Below are 20,947 nucleotides of genomic sequence, written 5' to 3' on the forward strand. Positions count from 1 at the left end.
GAGAAGAACCTGGGCCTAACCCCTAAAGAGCAATAATAGGTACTTTAGTAGTGTAAGTACAGCATCGCTTACTGCCTCTCTCTGTTAGTCTTACAGCATCGCTTACTGCCTCTCTCTGTTAGTCTTAACAGTACTGTACAGCATCGCTTACTGCCTCTCTCTGTTAGTCTTAACAGTACTGTACAGCACGCTTACTGTCTCTCTCTGTTAGTCTTAACAGTACTGTACAGCATCGCTTACTGTCTCTCTCTGTTAGTCTTAACAGTACTGTACAGCATCGCTTACTGCCTCTCTCTGTTAGTCTTACAGCATCGCTTACTGCCTCTCTCTGTTAGTCTTAACAGTACTGTACAGCATCGCTTACTGCCTCTCTCTGTTAGTCTTAACAGTACTGTACAGCATCGCTTACTGCCTCTCTCTGTTAGTCTTAACAGTACTGTACAGCACGCTTACTGCCTCTCTCTGTTAGTCTTAACAGTACTGTACAGCACGCTTACTGTCTCTCTCTGTTAGTCTTAACAGTACTGTACAGCATCGCTTACTGTCTCTCTCTGTTAGTCTTAACAGTACTGTACAGCATCGCTTACTGTCTCTCTCTGTTAGTCTTAACAGTACTGTACAGCATCGCTTACTGTCTCTCTCTGTTAGTCTTAACAGTACTGTACAGCATCGCTTACTGTCTCTCTGTTAGTCTTAACAGTACTGTACAGCATCGCTTACTGTCTCTCTCTGTTAGTCTTAACAGTACTGTACAGCATCGCTTACTGTCTCTCTCTGTTAGTCTTAACAGTACTGTACAGCATCACTTACTGTCTCTCTCTGTTAGTCTTAACAGTACTGTACAGCATCGCTTACTGCCTCTCTCTGTTAGTCTTACAGCATCGCTTACTGCCTCTCTCTGTTAGTCTTACAGCATCGCTTACTGCCTCTCTCTGTTAGTCTTAACAGTACTGTACAGCATCGCTTACTGCCTCTCTCTGTTAGTCTTAACAGTACTGTACAGCACGCTTACTGTCTCTCTCTGTTAGTCTTAACAGTACTGTACAGCATCGCTTACTGTCTCTCTCTGTTAGTCTTAACAGTACTGTACAGCATCGCTTACTGTCGCTCTCTGTTAGTCTTAACAATACTGTACAGCATCGCTTACTGTCTCTCTCTGTTAGTCTTAACAGTACTGTACAGCATCGCTTACTGTCTCTCTCTGTTAGTCTTAACAGTACTGTACAGCATCGCTTACTGTCTCTCTCTGTTAGTCTTAACAGTACTGTACAGCATCGCTTACTGTCTCTCTCTGTTAGTCTTAACAGTACTGTACAGCATCGCTTACTGTCTCTCTCTGTTAGTCTTAACAGTACTGTACAGCATCGCTTACTGTCTCTCTCTGTTAGTCTTAACAGTACTGTACAGCATCGCTTACTGCCTCTCTCTGTTAGTCTTACAGCATCGCTTACTGCCTCTCTCTGTTAGTCTTAACAGTACTGTACAGCATCGCTTACTGCCTCTCTCTGTTAGTCTTAACAGTACTGTACAGCATCGCTTACTGCCTCTCTCTGTTAGTCTTAACAGTACTGTACAGCATCGCTTACTGTCTCTCTCTGTTAGTCTTACCAGTACTGTACAGCACGCTTACTGTCTCTCTCTGTTAGTCTTAACAGTACTGTACAGGATCGCTTACTGCCTCTCTCTGTTAGTCTTAACAGTACTGTACAGCACGCTTACAGTCTCTCTCTGTTAGTCTTAACAGTACTGTACAGCACGCTTACTGTCTCTCTCTGTTAGTCTTAACAGTACTGTACAGCACGCTTACTGTCTCTCTCTGTTAGTCTTAACAGTACTGTACAGCATCGCTTACTGCCTCTCTCTGTTAGTCTTAACAGTGTTGTACAGTACCTACTACCTCCTGTAAAAGGCACTGTACACTACCTACTACCTCCTGTAAAAGGTACTGTACAGTACTTATTACCTCCTGTAAAAAGGCACCGTACAGTACCTACTACCTCCTGTAAAAGGCTCCGTACAGTACCTACTACCTCCTGTAAAAGGCTCCGTACAGTACCTACTACCTCCTGTAAAAGGCTCCGTACAGTACCTACTACCTCCTGTAAAAGACACTGTACATTACCTATTACCTCCTGTAAAAGGCTCCGTACAGTACCTATTACCTCCTGTAAAAGTCACTGTACAGTGCCTACTACCTCCTGTAAAAGGCACCATACAGTACTTATTACCTCCTGTAAAAAGGCACCGTACAGTACCTACTACCTCCTGTAAAAGGCTCCGTACAGTACCTACTACCTCCTGTAAAAGGCTCCGTACAGTACCTATTACCTCCTGTAAAAGTCACTGTACAGTACCTATTACCTCCTGTAAAAGTCACTGTACAGTGCCTACTACCTCCTGTAAAAGGCTCCGTACAGTACCTATTACCTCCTGTAAAAGTCACTGTACAGTGCCTACTACCTCCTGTAAAAGGCACTTGGCTCCAGCTCCCTCTTCTCACAGGAAATGAGCTGGAGGTAATACAAATCAGTCTTATTTATATTTTCAAAGACCACAGAGAACTGTCCTCTTATCAGACCAGTTTTCAGCAGCTTGCCTAAACCAGCAACCGACTATGGTAGGCCACAGAATAGGCCTGTTATGGCTGTCTAGCCTCCATTATTATGGTGTCTCATTGGAGAGTACAGCCTTCTCCGTATAAGCCACAGAGAAGCATCATCCTTCAAGCTAGAGGTCAGGTCTTCCCCGGGAGTAGCCTTGCCTAAGACCTGAACAATTTATGTTAGCTCCTTGAGGCTTGAGCTCTGTGGGCAAACACAAGTAATAGACCCGGGTTCATACCCAGTTGGTCGCAGAAGCATCTCTCCAGCCACAAGTTAAGCCCTCCCCAGGTCTTCCTAGTGGTCGTCCAGGGTGAACGTTGCAGACGGACCAGGGGGCCCCGTTCTTTATCAAGGTGACTATGGACTCCATAGAGAGTAGGGGGCTACACACACATGACATTGTCACAGGGAAAGCCAGGGGGATAAGACTGGAAAGCTGTTAATGTCGGCACTGCCTAGGTGGGTGGGTAGATTTACAGAGGGGAGGGCGCGGCAGACGAATCTCAGGACTTCTGCTGCGTTTCCCGCCACACAATTTACATCCGTCATATTGTACATTCCTATAGAGTCGACCAGATACCTGTCAGTGAGTACAGTATGATATCGACCCAGAGTGGAAGTCTGTCGGCGAGACAGATTTTTTTCATGAAGGTAACGCAAAGTAACATAAATAGTAATATCACGTGTTACTTAAATGTAATGATTAATATGTACTTTTTCAAGTAACAAATCCCAACACTCTGGTGGTAACTAGTGGGAAATATATTACTTTTTCAAGTAACTAATCACAACACTGGTGGTCACTAGCGGGCATAGCCACAGTCATAAAATCTGATTTTAAACCTAACCTTAACCACACTGCTAACTTTATGCCCAACCTTAAACTAAAAGCTAATTTTGGTTTTCAAACATGTTTTACTATATAGCCTATTTTGACTTTGCGGCTGGCCCATTTAACGGAAACCGCTCAGCTGGGCCTCCAGGAGACGATTCATCCCTATAAACGTCAACCTGTATAAAGGCACGCTACAGGGCTCTGGAGAAGACTACAGTAGCAGATAATGATGACATATTTCAAGTGAAATTCCAAGTTCAAGAACATTAGGAAATGGCGGCACTCCAAAATGGTCAAGAAGACTTAGTGGTGGGAGGACACCTTGCTCTGTCTCTTCCCTTTCCACATGTGGTGTGTGTTCGGGTATGTGCATGTAGCATTATTGGTGTGATCTTCATTGCTAAGATAATTTCGAAGAACTTCCTCTATTTAAGCCTGATAAGCCATATTTATACCAAATAAATACAAAAAATGTAAGTGTGTTCTGTATTGAAAATAAGTATCTGAACAACTCTCCTATACTAGTACAAAAAAAATGCACTGTCATACATGATCTCAACTGTATAAAAGCAATTCAAGCAGATCTAGATTAATGTATGTAATGTGCTTGTGATGAGTAAAAATGCTATGCAAATTACTATTCTAATATGACATTGCTAGTATGACCCTCTTGAGATCTCAACCGCCTGGTAGAGCTCTGTAATTTCCCAAATGAACATCTAGTTGTAAAAAGAAAAGCTGCTAGATGTTATTATTTGAGTCGTTCGTACTTGGAATTTAAGGTCACATATTTTTTTAAACATGTTTTTCAAGAAGAGACGGTTAAAGGGTTAACTCCTTCTGCTTATGCTAAGGCAGGGGAATTGTTTTTTGAAGGCCCAACGCAGTCAAAAGAGAGTTTTTCCTGTGTTTTATATACATTTACAGACAATGAGGTTGGAATAATACTGTGAATTTGTGAAAGTGATGATAATGCCCTTTAAGTGTAAGAGCTGTTTGAAAAGATCGCCTGAAATTTCAGCCTGTTTTGGTGGGATGGAATTTTGCATGCCTGGTGACATCACCAATTCTTGCTTGAGAAATTGCTATTTGCTAAAACACAATTTTTGTTTCTTTTTGACCATTTTAATTGAAAACAATCACGGCAAGGTACTTAAATGTTAACAATAAACAATAATCAAAAATCAAATAATACAATAAAACTAGGTTCCCTCCAACTCACAAATATAGCACAGAAATAACAATTGTCCAGAAAGGGAGACACCTCCCCACACCCATAAGTTAAGAATTGTTAAATGACATATGTAGCAGACCATATACAGGTAAAACATTTGTTAAACAACTAGCAACTAAATGTATGTACAAACTTCTGATCTATGTTGAAATTAAAATAAATGGTTCATGGTCATTCATGCATTGTCATTCAAAGCAGCATACAGCAGATGGTCGGTCACATTGGTTTTACCCTGATATTCAACAAAAATAGTATAAAACCTTTTTCAGGTCCTCTAAGCAACAAAGACACAAACAAACATATGTGTTAGTGATAAGGTGTTGAATTTGTAGAAAAAAAAAAAACAGGTTTATTTAATTTAAGGAATCAGAATTGTCTAAACAAACCTCAAATACCGGTAGACGTTTTGTACCGAGGATTATTACATGATTATTATTATTTTTTTTATTCTCCCCGATTGGTAGCTACAGTCTTGTCCCAAAGCTGCAACTCCCCTACGGACTCGGGAGAGGCGAAGGTCGAGAGCCATGCTCCGAAACACGACCCTGCCAAGCCGCACAGCTTTTTGACGCGGAGGAAAGAAACACAGTCTAGCTGGCGACCGAGCTTGCAGGTGCCTGACCACCACAAGGAGTCGCTAGAGCGCGATGGGACAAGTAAATCCCGGCCAGGCAAACCCTCCCCTAACTTGGACAACGCTGGGCCAATTGTGTGCCGCCTCATGGGTCTCCCGGTCACGGCCGGCTGTGACACAGCCTGGGATCGAACCCGGGTCTGTAGTGACGCCTCAAGCACTGCGATGTAGCACCTTAGACCGCTGCGAGAGGAGAGGCTCTAGGTACCGAGGACTTTTAACTGCAAATGCAATACCTCAACAAATCTGCTAACATTATTTTTCTCAGCATTAACACAAGGTTCTACATAGCCCTCTGATCTCAGGCTTCAGTTGGAGGTTTCAGTTTAGCCCACAGTCTGTCCCAGAATGCCTGGTGCTGATGGGGGTCCTGGGGCCAGTCCAGATAGGTCCTAGTCTTGACAAGGCGAGCCAGCCTGTGGTGGGGAGATAGCCGGCAAGGGGGGATCTTCTCCAGGAAGACCAGGAGGAGGATGTCCCTTTGCTCCACCTGCAGCCTGGAGGTGGCCAGCTTCATCTCCAGGGAACACCAGTTACTGCGCAGGTAGTGGCGGCTGACTAGGCAGAGGGTGTGTCGGCTCCGATAGAGGCTGTCTGTGATGTTCTCCACAATGTCCTTCCCCAGCTGGAAGTCCCTGCTGTGCAGACAGAGGCGCAGGAAAGGGGGACCCCTCTTCTCCAGGTTGGGTAGTAGCTCCTCCACCACCCAGCGTTCGTCCTTCCCGCTGTAGGAGACAAACGCATCGTAGTGGTAGCGCCCCCTGGTGTTTGATCGCATCGCCTCCGACAGCCAGCCAAGGGTGATGTAGTAGAGGGGGAGGAGGTAAGGACCGGCCAGATTATGGACCAGCACCACCAGCATGAAGAACAGGACTCCCAGGCCAGTCGCAGCAAAGAGCACAAAGCCCACCTCTGTTGTGCAGTTGGCTTCTGTGTACTTGACAAAGTTAGGTGTGTCTAGTCCATTGTCTGACAAGCATATCAAGTCTTCTAATTTATACATAACTTCATGATTAAGCATGATCACTTCAACCGGCCTGTACGCCTTTGCCCATGCAATGAGCCAAGCATTGTCACAACTGCAAAAAATCTGTAATGTATCAAGTATCAAATACTTTAGGCTAGAGAGAGGTTCAGTAAAGCTGTAGATTACATTATAAATGTTCTCGATACGCAAATATAATGTTTTCAAGGATTTAAAGTCTTTAGTTAAACCCCCCTCCAAAGAGTCAATCCTGCAGTTTGAAAGTTTCAGAACCTCCAGTTTGGTCAGGTTGTGAAAAATGATGTCGGCAGAACGCTGTATTAAAAGATCCACCTGTATTAAAGTCAGTTTCTTCAGGTGAATCAGCTGATTCATTGATGTTAAATCCACACTTCTAGCTGAAAGCTTTGATCTGTAGACAAATGTCTCCACGGACGTGAAGTACTTTCCCATGAATTCAGCTCCACAAAGGAATTCTTCAGCATCAGCATTAAGATGGGTTACAGACTGAAAGAAGGGTCTGTCACAGTCTTCAAATGACACTGTCTGGCCTTTGAGTTGGAGACTCAGGTTCTGTTTAGATGTGACGTTACTGCCAATAATCAACTGCATTGGCCTCATACCTGAACTAATGTACAGATGAGTCAGGTGACTCAGAACGTCACCGAATACAAGTGTCAGATTCAGCTTTATCACGGGTTCTCTTGGTGGATAGTTCAAGTACCCCAGAAACACTTGTCTTAGACACGTAAGTTGTGCGAAAGACATTGCTTCAATATTGTAGATCTGTGGATTTCCCCTGAGGTCTAACAATGTCAAACTATGTAAACCAATAAACGTGTTTGCATATAACTGGGTTATATTATTTTGTGTAATGTCTAAGGACTCCAGATTTGCCAATCCGAAGAAAGCAAAGTCTTCAATGTTTGAAATGAAACAACATGACAAATCTAGAGACCGCAGGTTCTCAAGACAGCTGAACTGTTTTGCAAAAAGCGTTTGTACATTTCTCGACATGAAAGTGAGTCGTGTTAACCATGTGATTGGTTGTTTTCGGAAGGAGCAGAGGTCAAGACTGTTCGCTGTCTGGTCACATACATATAATATTTTAAGGTTTTTGAGACTGGAAATAAAATTCAATTTCAAATGGGGAGAAGAATGGAAGGCTTCGAGTCCATGAAAACCCATAGATTCCAGCCCAATGCACAATTCCACACTGGACATGGATAGGCTGCTTGTATTGACATTGGCTAAATGTATTTCCTTGATTGAAAGCAAAAACACTACATTACAGATACTTTCAAAATCAATGTCAGTCCTACCAGAGAAATACAAGAACTGGATTTGCTTAATGCCAGACAGGGGAAGGCGCAGTAGGACATCCTGGTTTAGGACCCCAGAAAAACGTGTCAGGTTCTGGAGACAAGCCAGTGCACCTTCCTCTATATGGTTTATTTGACCGAAACCTAAACTAGCGCTTGTTAGATTCCTTTCGGTGGCGTTTAAGATGGAGCAGTTTGATTGGTTTAATGATTGTATATTTGGTGCCTGTACATTTAACTCTGTAAGTGACATTATGTTAATTATTCTGCATAGTATTTCTGACAAATCCTCTACACAGGGTTCATGAATAGAGACACTTTGTAATTGAGGTATGCCATGGAAAACATCTGGTGCCATTGCTGATAGCCTATAACCAATTATGGTCAAATTACTTAGCTTGACTAGATCTCTGAATGTGTTAGGCCCAATATGACAATCACAGCACCCAGTGACCAATCCATTAAAGTACATATGTTGCAGATTTTGAAGGCCCTGGCTATTCCCAGCTGGAAGGATTTGAGGAAAACAGCCTCCAATGAACAGGTACTTCAAATACTGAAAACGAGCGAAAAAGCCCAGAGACATGGAACTATTTTCACCATGTTTCATAGATATGCAGAGGGTATTGATATTAGAGGGAAGTCCAAGCAGAACCTCCTCGACGGCTGTGACATCTCGACAGGCAGCAGTGTACTGTTCTGCCAAAGGACAGTAGTTCCAGGTGGGAAAGTGTTCACCACTGTTATAAACGTGGCATTTAGGATGCATCCATCCACTCACACTCTGAAACAACAGGAACAGGGGAAACATAGCTCTCATCTCTCCCAACAACAGTCAAATCTACTGAGATGATTGTCAGAAAAGTTTGGATCCGGTTGAAATCTGTAGAATGTCGGTTTGATGCAGTAACACCCTTCGGAGTGCTGCAAACAGTATGGAGTCTTTCTTCTTCTTTATTATTTCAGATGCCTTTCTCCTTAACTAACAGCTCACAGCTTTTTGTTGTTCCAATCCTCTGCCCTTTCACCCTCCAGTTGAATGGTACTTAAGGTTACAAAGTCATTCTCTAATGGTTAGTTTGGTTCCAAAAGTAAATAAAGTATAAATGTCCCACAGTCAATGAAGAAATGAGTGGAGGGCTGCAAAGTGTTCTCTGACTGTCACAGTTATCGTCTGTATACATCTGAGGAGCAGCACAACTTTATTCGTACAGTACAGTCATAGTGTCTGTTAACCAGCTTGTGAAAGTCTCTATTTACAGCTCTCTTTCAGTTCCTCAAAAAAAGACAGACATTCAGGATATGTTTGAACATGATAGATTTCAGAAGATCACTAAGATATCTGTAAGAGTTACAGAGGGTCAAAGATCATACTCCCAAGAGGTTAGAGCCACTTCTCTATCGCCTGCTCCATGTGCTCTGGCTCTTCCCGCGGCTCAGCCGGCCACCCCTTGAGCCCCCCCCAAAAACAATCTTGGGGTTGTCCTTGGGCTTTCTGTGGCCGCGTCGCTGTCCTCCATTATTACCTTCCGTCTGCCGCCAAGGAAGGGTCTCGCATCCACGCATCACTTCTTCCCATGTCCAAAACTCCTTTACCTCGTGGATACGCTGCTTGGTCCTCTTTTGGTGGGGTATTCTGTCACGGTTGTCGTAAGAACGGGACCAGGGCGCAGCGGATGTTGAGTTCCACATATTTAATTCAAAGAGAAACTTAAACAAAACAAAATTGAACAATAAACAAACAACTAAACGTGACTACGTGGTGCACATGCACAAACACAAAACAATATCCCACAAACACAGGTGGGATAAATGAAAATTTGACCAACTGGGGACATTTTGTTTTAACGCTATTTTTAGGGGCAAAAGTGATTGCTGTCCTCGTTATGAAATGATCAACTTTACCCTGTATATCTAAAAATGACCATATACACTGATTGTTTAAAAAAACTATTGCCGATAGAGAACCTGAACAATCAAAATGAAATTTGTTGTCAGCCCCATTCAGCAGGTATAGCCAGATGAGAGTTGTGTTTCCGGTTTACTTTCACACAATTTTCAACAGCGAATATATAACAATAAACTAGCAAATCACATAGGTTGTCACTCAACTAATAAAGCCTAAGATCACACAAGCCATTTTAGCATTTGCAAGCTGAAGGTGGCGCACAGATGTGCAAGATCAGGAACAGGCTGCCTACCTCGAGTTGGTCAGCGCGCAAAGCTGGGCACAGCGCGCAAAGCTGGGCACAGCGCGCAAAGCTGGGCACAGCGCGCAAAGCTGTGCACAGCGCGCAAAGCTGGGCACAGCGCGCAAAGCTGGGCACAGTGCGCAAAGCTGGGCACAGTGCGCAGTTTGACTAGGCTACTAATTTTGCCTGGGGGTTGTTCGGCTTGCAAATGACTTGTAGATCAATGACCGTCAACACAGTTACATGTGGTTCGACACTGTTGTCACCAAATATTAGGTCTTTTCGGAAGGCAGAAATAATGTAATATGAGCATGAAAGAATTGTGAACCGGCGATTCCTAACATTTTAGTAGATTTTTGGACCGGCATGCAAAACATGCTCTACCTGCCGGATGAGAATATTAATTACCTGTATTTACATTTCAGTCATTTAGCAGACACTCTTATCCTAAGTGACTTACAGGACCAATTAGGGTTAAGTGCTCTGCTCAAGGGCACATCGACTGATTTTTCAACTAGTCGGCTCAGGGAATCGAACCAGTGACCTTTCGGTTACTGGCCCAATGCTCTTAACCGCTAGGCTACCTGCCGCTGCTAATTACCTGTGTGTTTATCTAATTAAAGCATTATGCTAATAAGTCCCCGCGTTTGCTTTACCTTTCCTTTATATACCTGGGAGACACAATTAATGGCTGGGTCATTACCATATCACAGACACACTCAGGTCTTTATCAGGAGAGGAGAGCCATGGATAGGTCATGACCCCATTACAGGAAGAGGTGATTAGCTACTAGTGTTAATATGAGTCAGCGATTTGCCAAAGGTACAGTACTTTCTAGCTAATAAGTCACTACATGCCAGTGGAGTGACTCTGTGCTTATTAACAAGGCTAAGTATCAGACACAAAGACACCAACGGCCTTAATGAAGTCTCAAAATCGTGTCCAGAAACTAGCCTGTATATGATAAATAAAAGCATATCCCCTTGAGGATGAGACAGAGCATCTGACAGTATTATAAGCCTACAACAACTGCATGGTAAGAGTCCACAACAGTAAGCTAAAAGGGACAGGGGACATTAAGAGAACAGGGGGCTCAATTGAACCAGTCCATTGTTTGTGCTGTTTAGCATCAGTTCCTCTGAGTCCTTCCTCTTCTCAGAGGCTTAATTGCCGTAAACAAATCTAGTTTAATGGATGGTAGAGAGGGAAAATGGAAAGTAGGGCGCTGGCTCTAATCTGTATTCTCACTGGCTCTGAGCCTAGGCTAAAGCAGAGGCTGCAGGCTGAATGTCTGGGCTCCTAATATGGGTTTAGTACAGTAAATTCACAGCCAGAGAGTAGGGACAGAGAGAGTTCAGTGGTAAAGAAGACATAACCTCAAACACAGCCAATAGCCAATGTCATACAAGCACAGGGGCATAAAGTATGCATCTATAACTTATGTTCTACAAACACAGGCACATACGGTCTTCTGTAGAGCCCAGTGAGCTAGATCTATAGGGCTCCCGAGTGGCGCAGTGGTCTAAGGCACTGCATCTCAGTGCGAGAGGCGTCACAATCCCTGGTTCAAATCTAGGCTGATCACATCTGGCCGTGATTGGGAGTCCTATTGGGTGGCGCACAATTGGCCCAGCGTCGTCTGGGTTTGGCATGGGGTAGGCCATCATTATAAATAAGAATTTGTTCCTTATCCTGTTTGGGATAGGGAGCAGCATTATCACTTTTGCATGAAATGCGTGCCCAGAGTAAACGGTCTGCTACTCTGTCCCAGATGCTAATATATGCATAGTGTTAGTAGTATTGGATGAAAAACACTCTGAGGTTTCTAAAACTGTTTGAATGATGTCTGTGAGTATAACAGAACTCATATGGCAGGCAAAAACCTGAGAAAAATCCAACCAGGAAGTGGGAAATCTGAGGTTTGTAGTTTTTCAAAGCTTGGCCTACCGAATACACAGTGTCTATGGGGTTAAGTTGCTCTTCCTAAGGCTTCCACTAGATGTCAAATGTCTTTAGAAACTTGTTTCGGGCTTCTGCTATAAAGGAAGGGCTCATGAGACCTTTTTGAGTCAGTGGTCTGGCAGAGTGTCTCATGCTCGTGACGTGCACTCCCAACAGAGTTACCTCTTGTTCCAGTGCTTTGCTACAGACGATGGAATTCTCCGGTTGGAACATTATTGATGATTTATGTTAAAAACATCCTAAAGATTGATTCCATACATCGTTTGATATGTTTCTACGACCTGTAACGGAACTTTGAGTTTTTGTCTGGACCTAGTGCTCATGAAGATGGATTACTGGGCTGAACACGCTAACAACTAGTGGCTATTTGGACATAAATTATGGACTTTATGGAAGTTTATGGAACAAATCAGTCATTAATTGTCAAACTGGGGTTCCTGGGAGTGCATTCTGATGAAGATCATCAAAGATAAGTGAATATTTATCATGTTATTTCTAACTTCTGTTGACTTCTGTTGGCTGGATTGGGCTCTGAGCGCTGTACTCAGATTATGCTTTTTCCGTAAAGTTTTTTTGAAATCTGACACAGCGGTTGCATTAACTTCACTAGGGTAGGGGGCAGCATTCGGAATTTTGGATGAAATGCATGCCCAAATTAAACTGCCTGCTTCTCGGGCCCAGAAGATATGATATGCATATAACCTGGTAGATTTCGATAGAAAACACTCTAAAGTTTCCAAAACTGTTAAAACAGTGTCTGTGAGTATAACAGAACTGAGAAACCTGAGAAAAAATCCATTCAGGAAGTAGTTATTTTTTTGGTTTTGTAGTTTTCTATTCAATGCCATTACAGTATCCATTGGCTTAGGACTCAAATTGCAGTTTCTATGCCTTCCACTAGATGTCAACAGTCTTTAGAATTTTTTTCAGGCTTGTATTCTGAAAAATGAAGAAGTAAGAGCAGTCTGAATGAGTGGACCCTAAAGTGTCACAGACCTTTTTCATGCGCACGACCGAGAGAGTGCGTTTCTTGTTTACCTTTTAAATTGACGACGTTATTGTCCGGTTGAAATATTATCGATTATTTAGGCTAAAAACAACCTGAGGTTTGAATATAAACACCGTTTGACATGTTTCTATGAAGATTACGGATACAATTTGGATTTTTTTGTCTTCCTGTTTTGACTGTGTTTGAGCCTGTGGATTACTGAAGAAAACGCGCAAACAAAACTGAGGTTTTTGGATATAAAGAGAATTTATCGAACAAAAGGAACATTTATTGAGTAAATGAATGTCTGCTGAGTGCAACCATATGAAGATCATCAAAGGTAATGGATTAATTTTCTCTATTTCTGGCATGTGTAACTGTTCTACTTGGCTGGCTACTGTTTGTAATGATTTGTCTAGTGGGCTATGTTCTCAAATAACCGCAAGGTATGCTTTCGCCGTAAAGCATTTTTTAAATCTGACACCGTGGTTGGATTCACAAGAAGTTAATCTATAAAACCTATGTAAAATATGTTTTGTTTTCAGAATTTTTATAATGAGTATTTCTGTATTTGAATTTGGCGCCCAGCAGTTTCACTGGCTGTTGAAGAGGTGGGACGCTACCATCTCACGTGCCCAAGAGAGGTTAAGGAGAAGTCTACCTTTAATTCTGTGAATAACACTTGTATCTTTTATCGATGTTTATTATGAGAATTTCTGGGATTTCTGTGGCTATCTGCAAGATCACCGGATGTTTTGGAATCAAAACATTATTGCACGTAACGCGCCAATGTAAACTGAGATTTTTGGATATAAATATGCACATTATCGAACAGAACATACATGTATTGTGAAACATGATGTCCTGTGAGTGTCATCTGATGAAGATCATCAAAGGTTAGTGATTCATTTTATCTATATTTCTGCTTTTTGTGAGTCCTATCTTTGGCTGGAAAATGGCTGTGTGTTTTTTTGACTTGGCTCTGAACTAACATAATCATATGTTGTGCTTTCGCTGTAAAGCCTTTTTGAAATCGGACACGATGTGTAGATTAACAAGATATTTATCTTTCATTTGCTGTATTGGACCTGTTAATATGTGAAAGTGACATATTTCTGAAAAATATTTTTGAATTTCCCGCGCTGCCTTTTCAGCGGAATGTTGTCGAGGGGTTCCGCTAGACTGACTTGTCTAGTTAAATAAAGGATAAATAAATAATAAAGTCCTGTACTAGGTGGAATCATATGGATTTCATTATCTATATTCCACAGTACAACAGTTCTAATATCTCACCTTGCTGCCCACAGTTCAAATAGAAGCTTGGGACCTGAGCGTTTGCTTGCACTGCTATGTACACACTATCTCCGTCAAAGGGAATTGGAAACGTGAGAACACCAGATTGTTGGAATAACACACAGAGGGAATCCGTATTTACACGTACCAAATGGCACCCTATTCCCTATGTAGTGCCCTCCTTTTGACCAGGGCCAATAGGGATCTGGATCTGGAGACGCAGACCAAAACATGTCATCAGGAAGTTTCCCCTCTATTCCCTCGGCTGTTATAGAGGACTGATGATGATGCAGTATGAGCATTGAGCGGTGCTCTACTTCTAACAGGGACACAGGTCCATAACTTATTCATCTAAAGGAATGGGAGGAGGAGAGGAAGAGACAGGGAGCAAACATTCCCTCGCTCCTGTTCTCAAACAAGCCCAGCAAAATGAGTGCATGATCCCTGACGACATACAGCGATGACATGAAAAGCTTTTAGCTCTCGCGGCCAAGGATGCTAGAGTACTAGGCAGAGACAGTAAAAGAGAGAGAGAGAGAGAGATAAAGAGAGAGAGACAAGGAAAGAGAAAGAGAGAGAGGGGTATGGTCAAGATAAAGAGGTCTGGGAGATATAGCCACGGGCGAAGAGGAAGTGGTTGTTTTTTACTTCTCTTTTCTCTGTCTGCCCGGTGCTGTTAGAGACAACCTAACCTCTAGTTGCTGGCTGACAGAGTGCACTGCAGACACACAGGGGTGGTTTTTGCTTGTTAGATATTACTGCATTGTCGGAACTGGAAGCACAAGCATTTCGCTACACTCGCATTAACATCTGCTAATCATGTGTATGTGACCAATACAATTTGATTTGAGGTGGTTTTTACTTTGACAATGACTTTGCACTATCTGAGAGAACTGTAACAGATTTCAGAGAGGCATGGGTATGTACTAGAGGTCGACCAATTAATCGGAATGGCCGATTAATTAGGGCCGATTTCAAGTTTTCATAACAATCGGTAATCTGCATTTTTGGACACCAATTGTGGCTGTTTTTTTCTTTTTACCTTTATTTTACTTGGCAAATCAGTTAAGAACACATTCTTATTTTCAATGACGGCCTAGGAACGGTGGGTTAACTGCCTTGTTCAGGGGCAGAACGACAGATTTTTACCTTGTCAGCTCGGGGATTCGATCTTGCAACCTTCCGGTAACTAGTCCAACGCTCTAACCACCTGCCTTACATAGCACTCAACGAGGAGCCTGCGTGGCAGGCTGACTACCTGTTACGCGAGGGCAGCAAGAAGCCAAGGTAAGTTGCTAGCTAGCATTAAACTTATCTTATAAAAAAAACAATCAATCTTAACATAATCACTACTTAACTACACATGGTTGATGATATTACTAGTTTATCTAGCGTGTCCTGCGTTGCATATAATCGATGCGGTGCCTGTTAATTTCTCATCGAATCACAGCCTACTTCGACAAACGGTTGATGATTTAACAAGCGCATTCGCGAAAAAAGCACCGTCATTGCACCAATGTGTACCTAATCATAAACATCAATGCCTTTCTTTAAAATCAATACACAAGTATATATTTTTAAACCTGCATATTTAGTTAATATTGCCTGCTAACATGAATTTATTTTAACTAGGGAAATTGTATCACTTCTCTCGCGTTCCGTGCAAGCAGTCAGGGTATATGCAGCAATTTGGGCCACCTGGCTCGTTGCAAACTGTGTGAAGACCATTTATTCCTAACAAAGACCGTAATTAATTTGCCAGAATTGTACATAATTATGACATAACGTTGAAGGTTGTACAATGTAACAGCAATATTTAGACTTAGGGATGCCATCCGTTAGATAAAATACGGAACGGTTCCGTATTTCACTGAAAGAATAAACGTTTTGTTTTTGAAATGATAGTTTCCGGATTCGACCATATTAATGACCAAAGGCTCGTATTTCTGTGTGTTATTATGTTATAATTAAGTCTATGATTGGATATTTGATAGAGCAGTCTGACTGAGCGGTGGTAGGCAGCAGCAGGCTCATAAGCATTCATTCTCAAAACAGCACTTTCGTGCGTTTGCCAGCAGCTCTTCGCTGTGCTTCAAGCATTGAGCTGTTTATGACTTCAAGCCTATCAACTACCGAGATTAGGCTGGTGTAACTGATGTGAAATGGCTAGCTAGTTAGAAGGGTGCGCGCTAATAGCATTTCAATCAGTGACGTCACTCGCTCTGAGACCTTGTTCCCCTTTCCCCGATGGGTAACGATGCTTTGAGGGTGGCTGTTGTCGATGTGTTCCTGGTTCGAGCCCAGGTAGGGGCGAGGAGAGGGACAGAAGCTATACTGTTACACTGGCAATACCAAAGTGCCTATAAGAACATCTAATAGTTAAAGGTATATGAAATACAAATGGTTTAGAGAGAAATAGTCCTATAAGTCCTATAATAATTACAACATAAAACGTATTACCTGGAAATATTGAAGACTCATGTTAAAAGGAACCACCAGCTTTCATATGTTCTCATGTTCTGAGCAAGGAACTTAAACGTTAGCTTATTTACATGGCACATATTGCACTTTTACTTTCTTCTCCAACACTTTGTTTTTGCATTATTTAAACCAAATTGAACATTATTTATTTGAGGCTAAATTGATTTTATTGATGTACTATATTAAGTTAAAATAAGTGTTCATTCAGTATTGTTGTAATTGTCATTATTACAAATAAATAAATAAAAATCGGTATTGGCTTTTTTTTGGTCCTCCAATAAATCGGTATCGGTATTGAAAAATCATAAAATCGGTCAACCTCTAGTACGTACAGATCAATAAAGAAACAGACAGACATACAGACAGACAAACACAATCAACCCCAACACACACCACCCCAAAACACACGGGCGTGCAGGCAGACAGACAGAAAGACACACCACCCCCATACCTCCTGGTATCGTCATCCTCTTGTGTCCTCTGGGTCCTAACCCAGTTCTCCAGCTGCCTCATGGAGTTGGTTCTGGTCAGACTCTTCTCTGGCTCCTGGGCCTGCTGGTTCTGAGGCGGGTCATGGGCCTTCCCTGCTCCTCTGCCCAGGGTACCTACCACCTCCCCTGGGCTTTGGTCCCCAGCCCGCTCCCCAGAGCCATTGACCTGATGTGGGGCCATGTGCTGGGAGACCTGTACCTGGCGGGAGGCTGTAACTGCTGCTGCGATGGCTGCTGCCTGGGCTGGTTGGAGCTTGATGCTGTTGATTTTAGTCAGAGGCCTCTCAGCACTGCCATCCCTCTGGAATCCATACTTGTTCCCTTCACGGAGGGTTCCATACTTATCCACTTCCCTAAGGTTACCATACTTATCGAGCGTCCCATGCTTCTCTCCATCCCGCAGGGTACCACACTTACTCCCTTCCCGTAGGGTTTTATACTTCTGTCTTTCATCAAGGGTCCCATAACGATCTGACCGATCTTTCTCAGTCATAGACGTTTGCCTTTCTACCCCTTTCTGGAGGTTGTATTTCTGTCCATCTTTCTGGAGGGTGTATCTCTCTCCTTCTTTTTGCAGTGCATATCTCTCTCCATCCTTCTGTACCAAGTACTTCTCCCCGTCTTTCTGAGGTGCGTATTTCTCCATCTGAACATCTTTAGGCACAGAATATCGTTCGCCTCCATCTTTCTGCAAGGAATACCGCTCCCCGTCTTTTTGGAGGGCGTACCGCTCACCGTCTTTCTGCAACAGGTACCTCTCTCCGTCTCTCTGCAGCGTGTAGCTCACCCCGTCTTTCTGAAGGGAGTATCTCTCTCCGTCTTTCTGCAGGGTGTAGCGTTCCCGCTCTCTCTGGAGGGTGTGTTTCTCTGGGTCTTTGTGTTTCCTGTCCCCATCTGTGCGGTCCATGCTGCGGGTAATGGAGGGCTGGCGTGGCTCAAGGTTCCTCTCGTTGTTCTGGATCTCTGGTCGGGTCAGAACCCGGTTGTGGTTCAGGATGTTGTTCACCTCCTGGGGACAGCAGCGGTCCACGTTCAACTTATCCAGTCTGGAAGAGAGAGAGGAGGGGGAGAGAGAGCGATGGACGAGAGACAAGGAGGGAGAGAACAGGGATTGACAGGGATTGGAAACAGTAAGAGAAAGAAAAAAAGACAGATGAATGATAAAACGATGAAGATAAATATATACAGTGGGGAGAACAAGTATTTGATACACTGCCGATTTTGCAGGTTTTCCTACTTACAAAGCATGTAGAGGTCTGTAATTTTTATCATAGGTACACTTCAACTGTGAGAGACGGAATCTAAAACAAAAATCCAGAAAATCACATTGTATGATTTTTAAATAATTAATTTGCATTTTATTGCATGACATAAGTATTTGATCACCTACCAACCAGTAAGAATTCCGGCTCTCATAAACCTGTTAGAAGCCCTCCTGTTCTCCACTCATTACCTGTATTAACTGCACCTGTTTGAACTCGTTACCTGTATAAAAGACACCTGTCCACACACAATCAAACAGATTCCAACCTCTCCACAATGGCCAAGACCAGAGAGCTGTGTAAGGACATCAGGGATAAAATTGTAGACCTGCACAAGGCTGGGATGGGCTACAGGACAATAGGCAAGCAGCTTGGTGAGAAGGAAACAACTGTTGGCGCAATTATTAGAAAATGGAAGAAGTTCAAGATGACGGTCAATCACCCTCGGTCTGGGGCTCCATGCAAGATTTCACCTCGTGGGGCATCAATGATCATGAGGAAGGTGAGGGATCAGCCCAGAACTACACGGCAGGACCTGGTCAATGACCTGAAGAGAGCTGGGACCACAGTCTCAAAGAAAACCATTAGTAACAGACTACGCCGTCATGGATTAAAATCCTGCAGCGCACGCAAGGTCCCCCTGCTTAAGCCAGTGCATGTCCAGGCCTGTCTGAAGTTTGCCAATGACCATCTGGATGATCCAGAGGAGGAATGGGAGAAGGTCATGTGGTCTGATGAGACAAAAATAGAGCTTTTTGGTCTAACTCCACTCGCCGTGTTTGGAGGAAGAAGAAGTATGAGTACAACCCCAAGAACACCATCCCAACCGTGAAGCATGGAGGTGGAAACATCATTCTTTGGGGATGCTTTTCTGCAAAGGGGACAGGACGACTGCACCGTATTGAGGGGAGGATGGATGGGGCCATGTATCGCGAGATCTTGGCCAACAACCTCCTTCCCTCAGTAAGAGCATTGAAGATGGGTCGTGGCTGGGTCTTCCAGCATGACAACGACACGAAGCACACAGCCATGGCAACTAAGGAGTGGCTCCATAAGAAGCATCTCAAGGTCCTGGAGTGGCCTAGCCAGTCTCCAGACCTGAACCCAATAGAAAATCTTTGGAGGGAGCTGAAAGTCCGTATTGCCCAGCGACAGCCCCGAAACCTGAAGGATCTGGAGAAGATCTGTAGGGAGGAGTGGGCCAAAATCCCTGCTGCAGTGTGTGCAAACCTAGTCAAGAACTACAGGAAACGTATGATCTCTGTAATTGCAAACAAAGGTTTCTGTACCAAATATTAAGTTCTGCTTTTCTGATGTATCAAATACTTATGTCATGCAATAAAATGCAAATTAATTACTTAAAAATCATACAATGTGATTTTCTGGATTTTTGTTTTAGATTCCGTCTCTCATAGTTGAAGTGTACCTATGATAAAAATTACAGACCTCTACATGCTTTGTAAGTAGGAAAACCTGCAAAATCGGCAGTGTATCAAATACTTGTTCTCCCCACTGTATCAACAAGTCATTACCAGGCAGGTTCACAGAAAAACATATTTTCACATTTCAACAATGGACTCCTGCTGTGTGGGTGTCAGGCGTTGGGCTCTACTGCTACGTCTCCCCTCCTCCAACCTGCCTGACTATATGCCTGTCTGTCTGCCTGCCTGCCTGCCTGCCTGCCTCGGGGGACCAGAGAGGAGCAGAGGAAGTGAGTGTTTTTTAAAACATCACTATCTGCCCTCAGCACTCTGAGGGCATAGTGAGACATGGCTACTTTGACTGAGCAGCCATTCACTGCTGCAACCTTTCAGTCTGTTACAGAAAGGCCATTAACAGGTCTGGTACTCCAGAGGGAAATAGCTCAAGGCTAGCCACAGTTCTTTACCGCCTACTGCGCTCAGGGACAAGTCACAGTGACAGCCACTTGGGACTGCTAATCTAATGCTCCAGTACATAATGTATTTCTACCTGGGATTTTTCTAGTATTTCTCAGTGAGGTAAAAGGTACAGTAATGGCAGTATGTCCAATTTCTATTGGCAGACTTTAAGATGACAGCAGTGCTAAAGTACTTGCAGTGTGCAGACATACAAACAAACCTCCAGACACGGCCTGCATCACGCCACAATGATGAAGCTAGGACTGCTGGTGTGCTGTGCTTCCAGGACAGTGAAGAGTAGGTGTCACTGTCTATCGGAGTCTCTCCAGAGTATAAAGCGTTGTATGCCCATGTCGATAAGCCTTCACGAACAGCTCATGGCTAAAACACTGCAATTACCAACAGCACTAAAAGTATTTTGTTGTATCGAGTGTGAAGTGCAGAAGCAAGAAGAACTAACACTTCGATTTTGTTGCCTCTGATGTGCCACACCAACAGAAGAAAGAAAGTTTGACTGGAGGCAGTGAGGATGGGATACCATTGCTGTGGTGTATAGCCCTAAAGCTCTAGCTTCTTGTTCCCAGCTATTCATCTTCAACAAAACATCTGGTAATTGTCTTCTAAATTGATGTGATTTCTCGCTTCTGCAAGAAATACTGCAGTCTCTCACGGCTGTCCATTTGCTTACAAAACAAATGCAATCACTGTTGGTAGATTGCACGGTTCAGTTGGTAGCTTTCATTGCCATAGGTCAGGCAATCAAGGCTGGCTGGCTGCTATAGGAG

The 20,947-nt window shown here is 43.3% G+C and overlaps 2 protein-coding genes across 10 annotated transcripts in view; both read right to left on the reverse strand.

Moving 5' to 3' along the window:
* Window positions 1–20,947, reverse strand: part of LOC139566086 (pleckstrin homology domain-containing family A member 5-like) — a 189,064-nt gene that overhangs the window by 19,217 nt on the left and 148,900 nt on the right. For all 9 annotated transcript variants that reach the window (XM_071386990.1, XM_071386987.1, XM_071386993.1 and 6 more), the window contains one exon: window positions 16,981–18,066. In XM_071386990.1, the coding sequence (XP_071243091.1) occupies window positions 16,981–18,066 (1,086 nt within the window). The remainder of the gene's footprint in view (window positions 1–16,980; window positions 18,067–20,947) is intronic.
* Window positions 4,542–10,132, reverse strand: LOC139566087 (toll-like receptor 13). The gene has a single exon (XM_071386997.1). The coding sequence runs from the start codon at window positions 8,431–8,433 to the stop codon at window positions 5,608–5,610; it is 2,826 nt and encodes a 941-aa protein (XP_071243098.1). The 5' UTR covers window positions 8,434–10,132; the 3' UTR covers window positions 4,542–5,607.

This window comes from Salvelinus alpinus, chromosome 37 (genome assembly GCF_045679555.1).
Source record: "Salvelinus alpinus chromosome 37, SLU_Salpinus.1, whole genome shotgun sequence".
Lineage (NCBI taxonomy): Eukaryota > Metazoa > Chordata > Actinopteri > Salmoniformes > Salmonidae > Salvelinus > Salvelinus alpinus.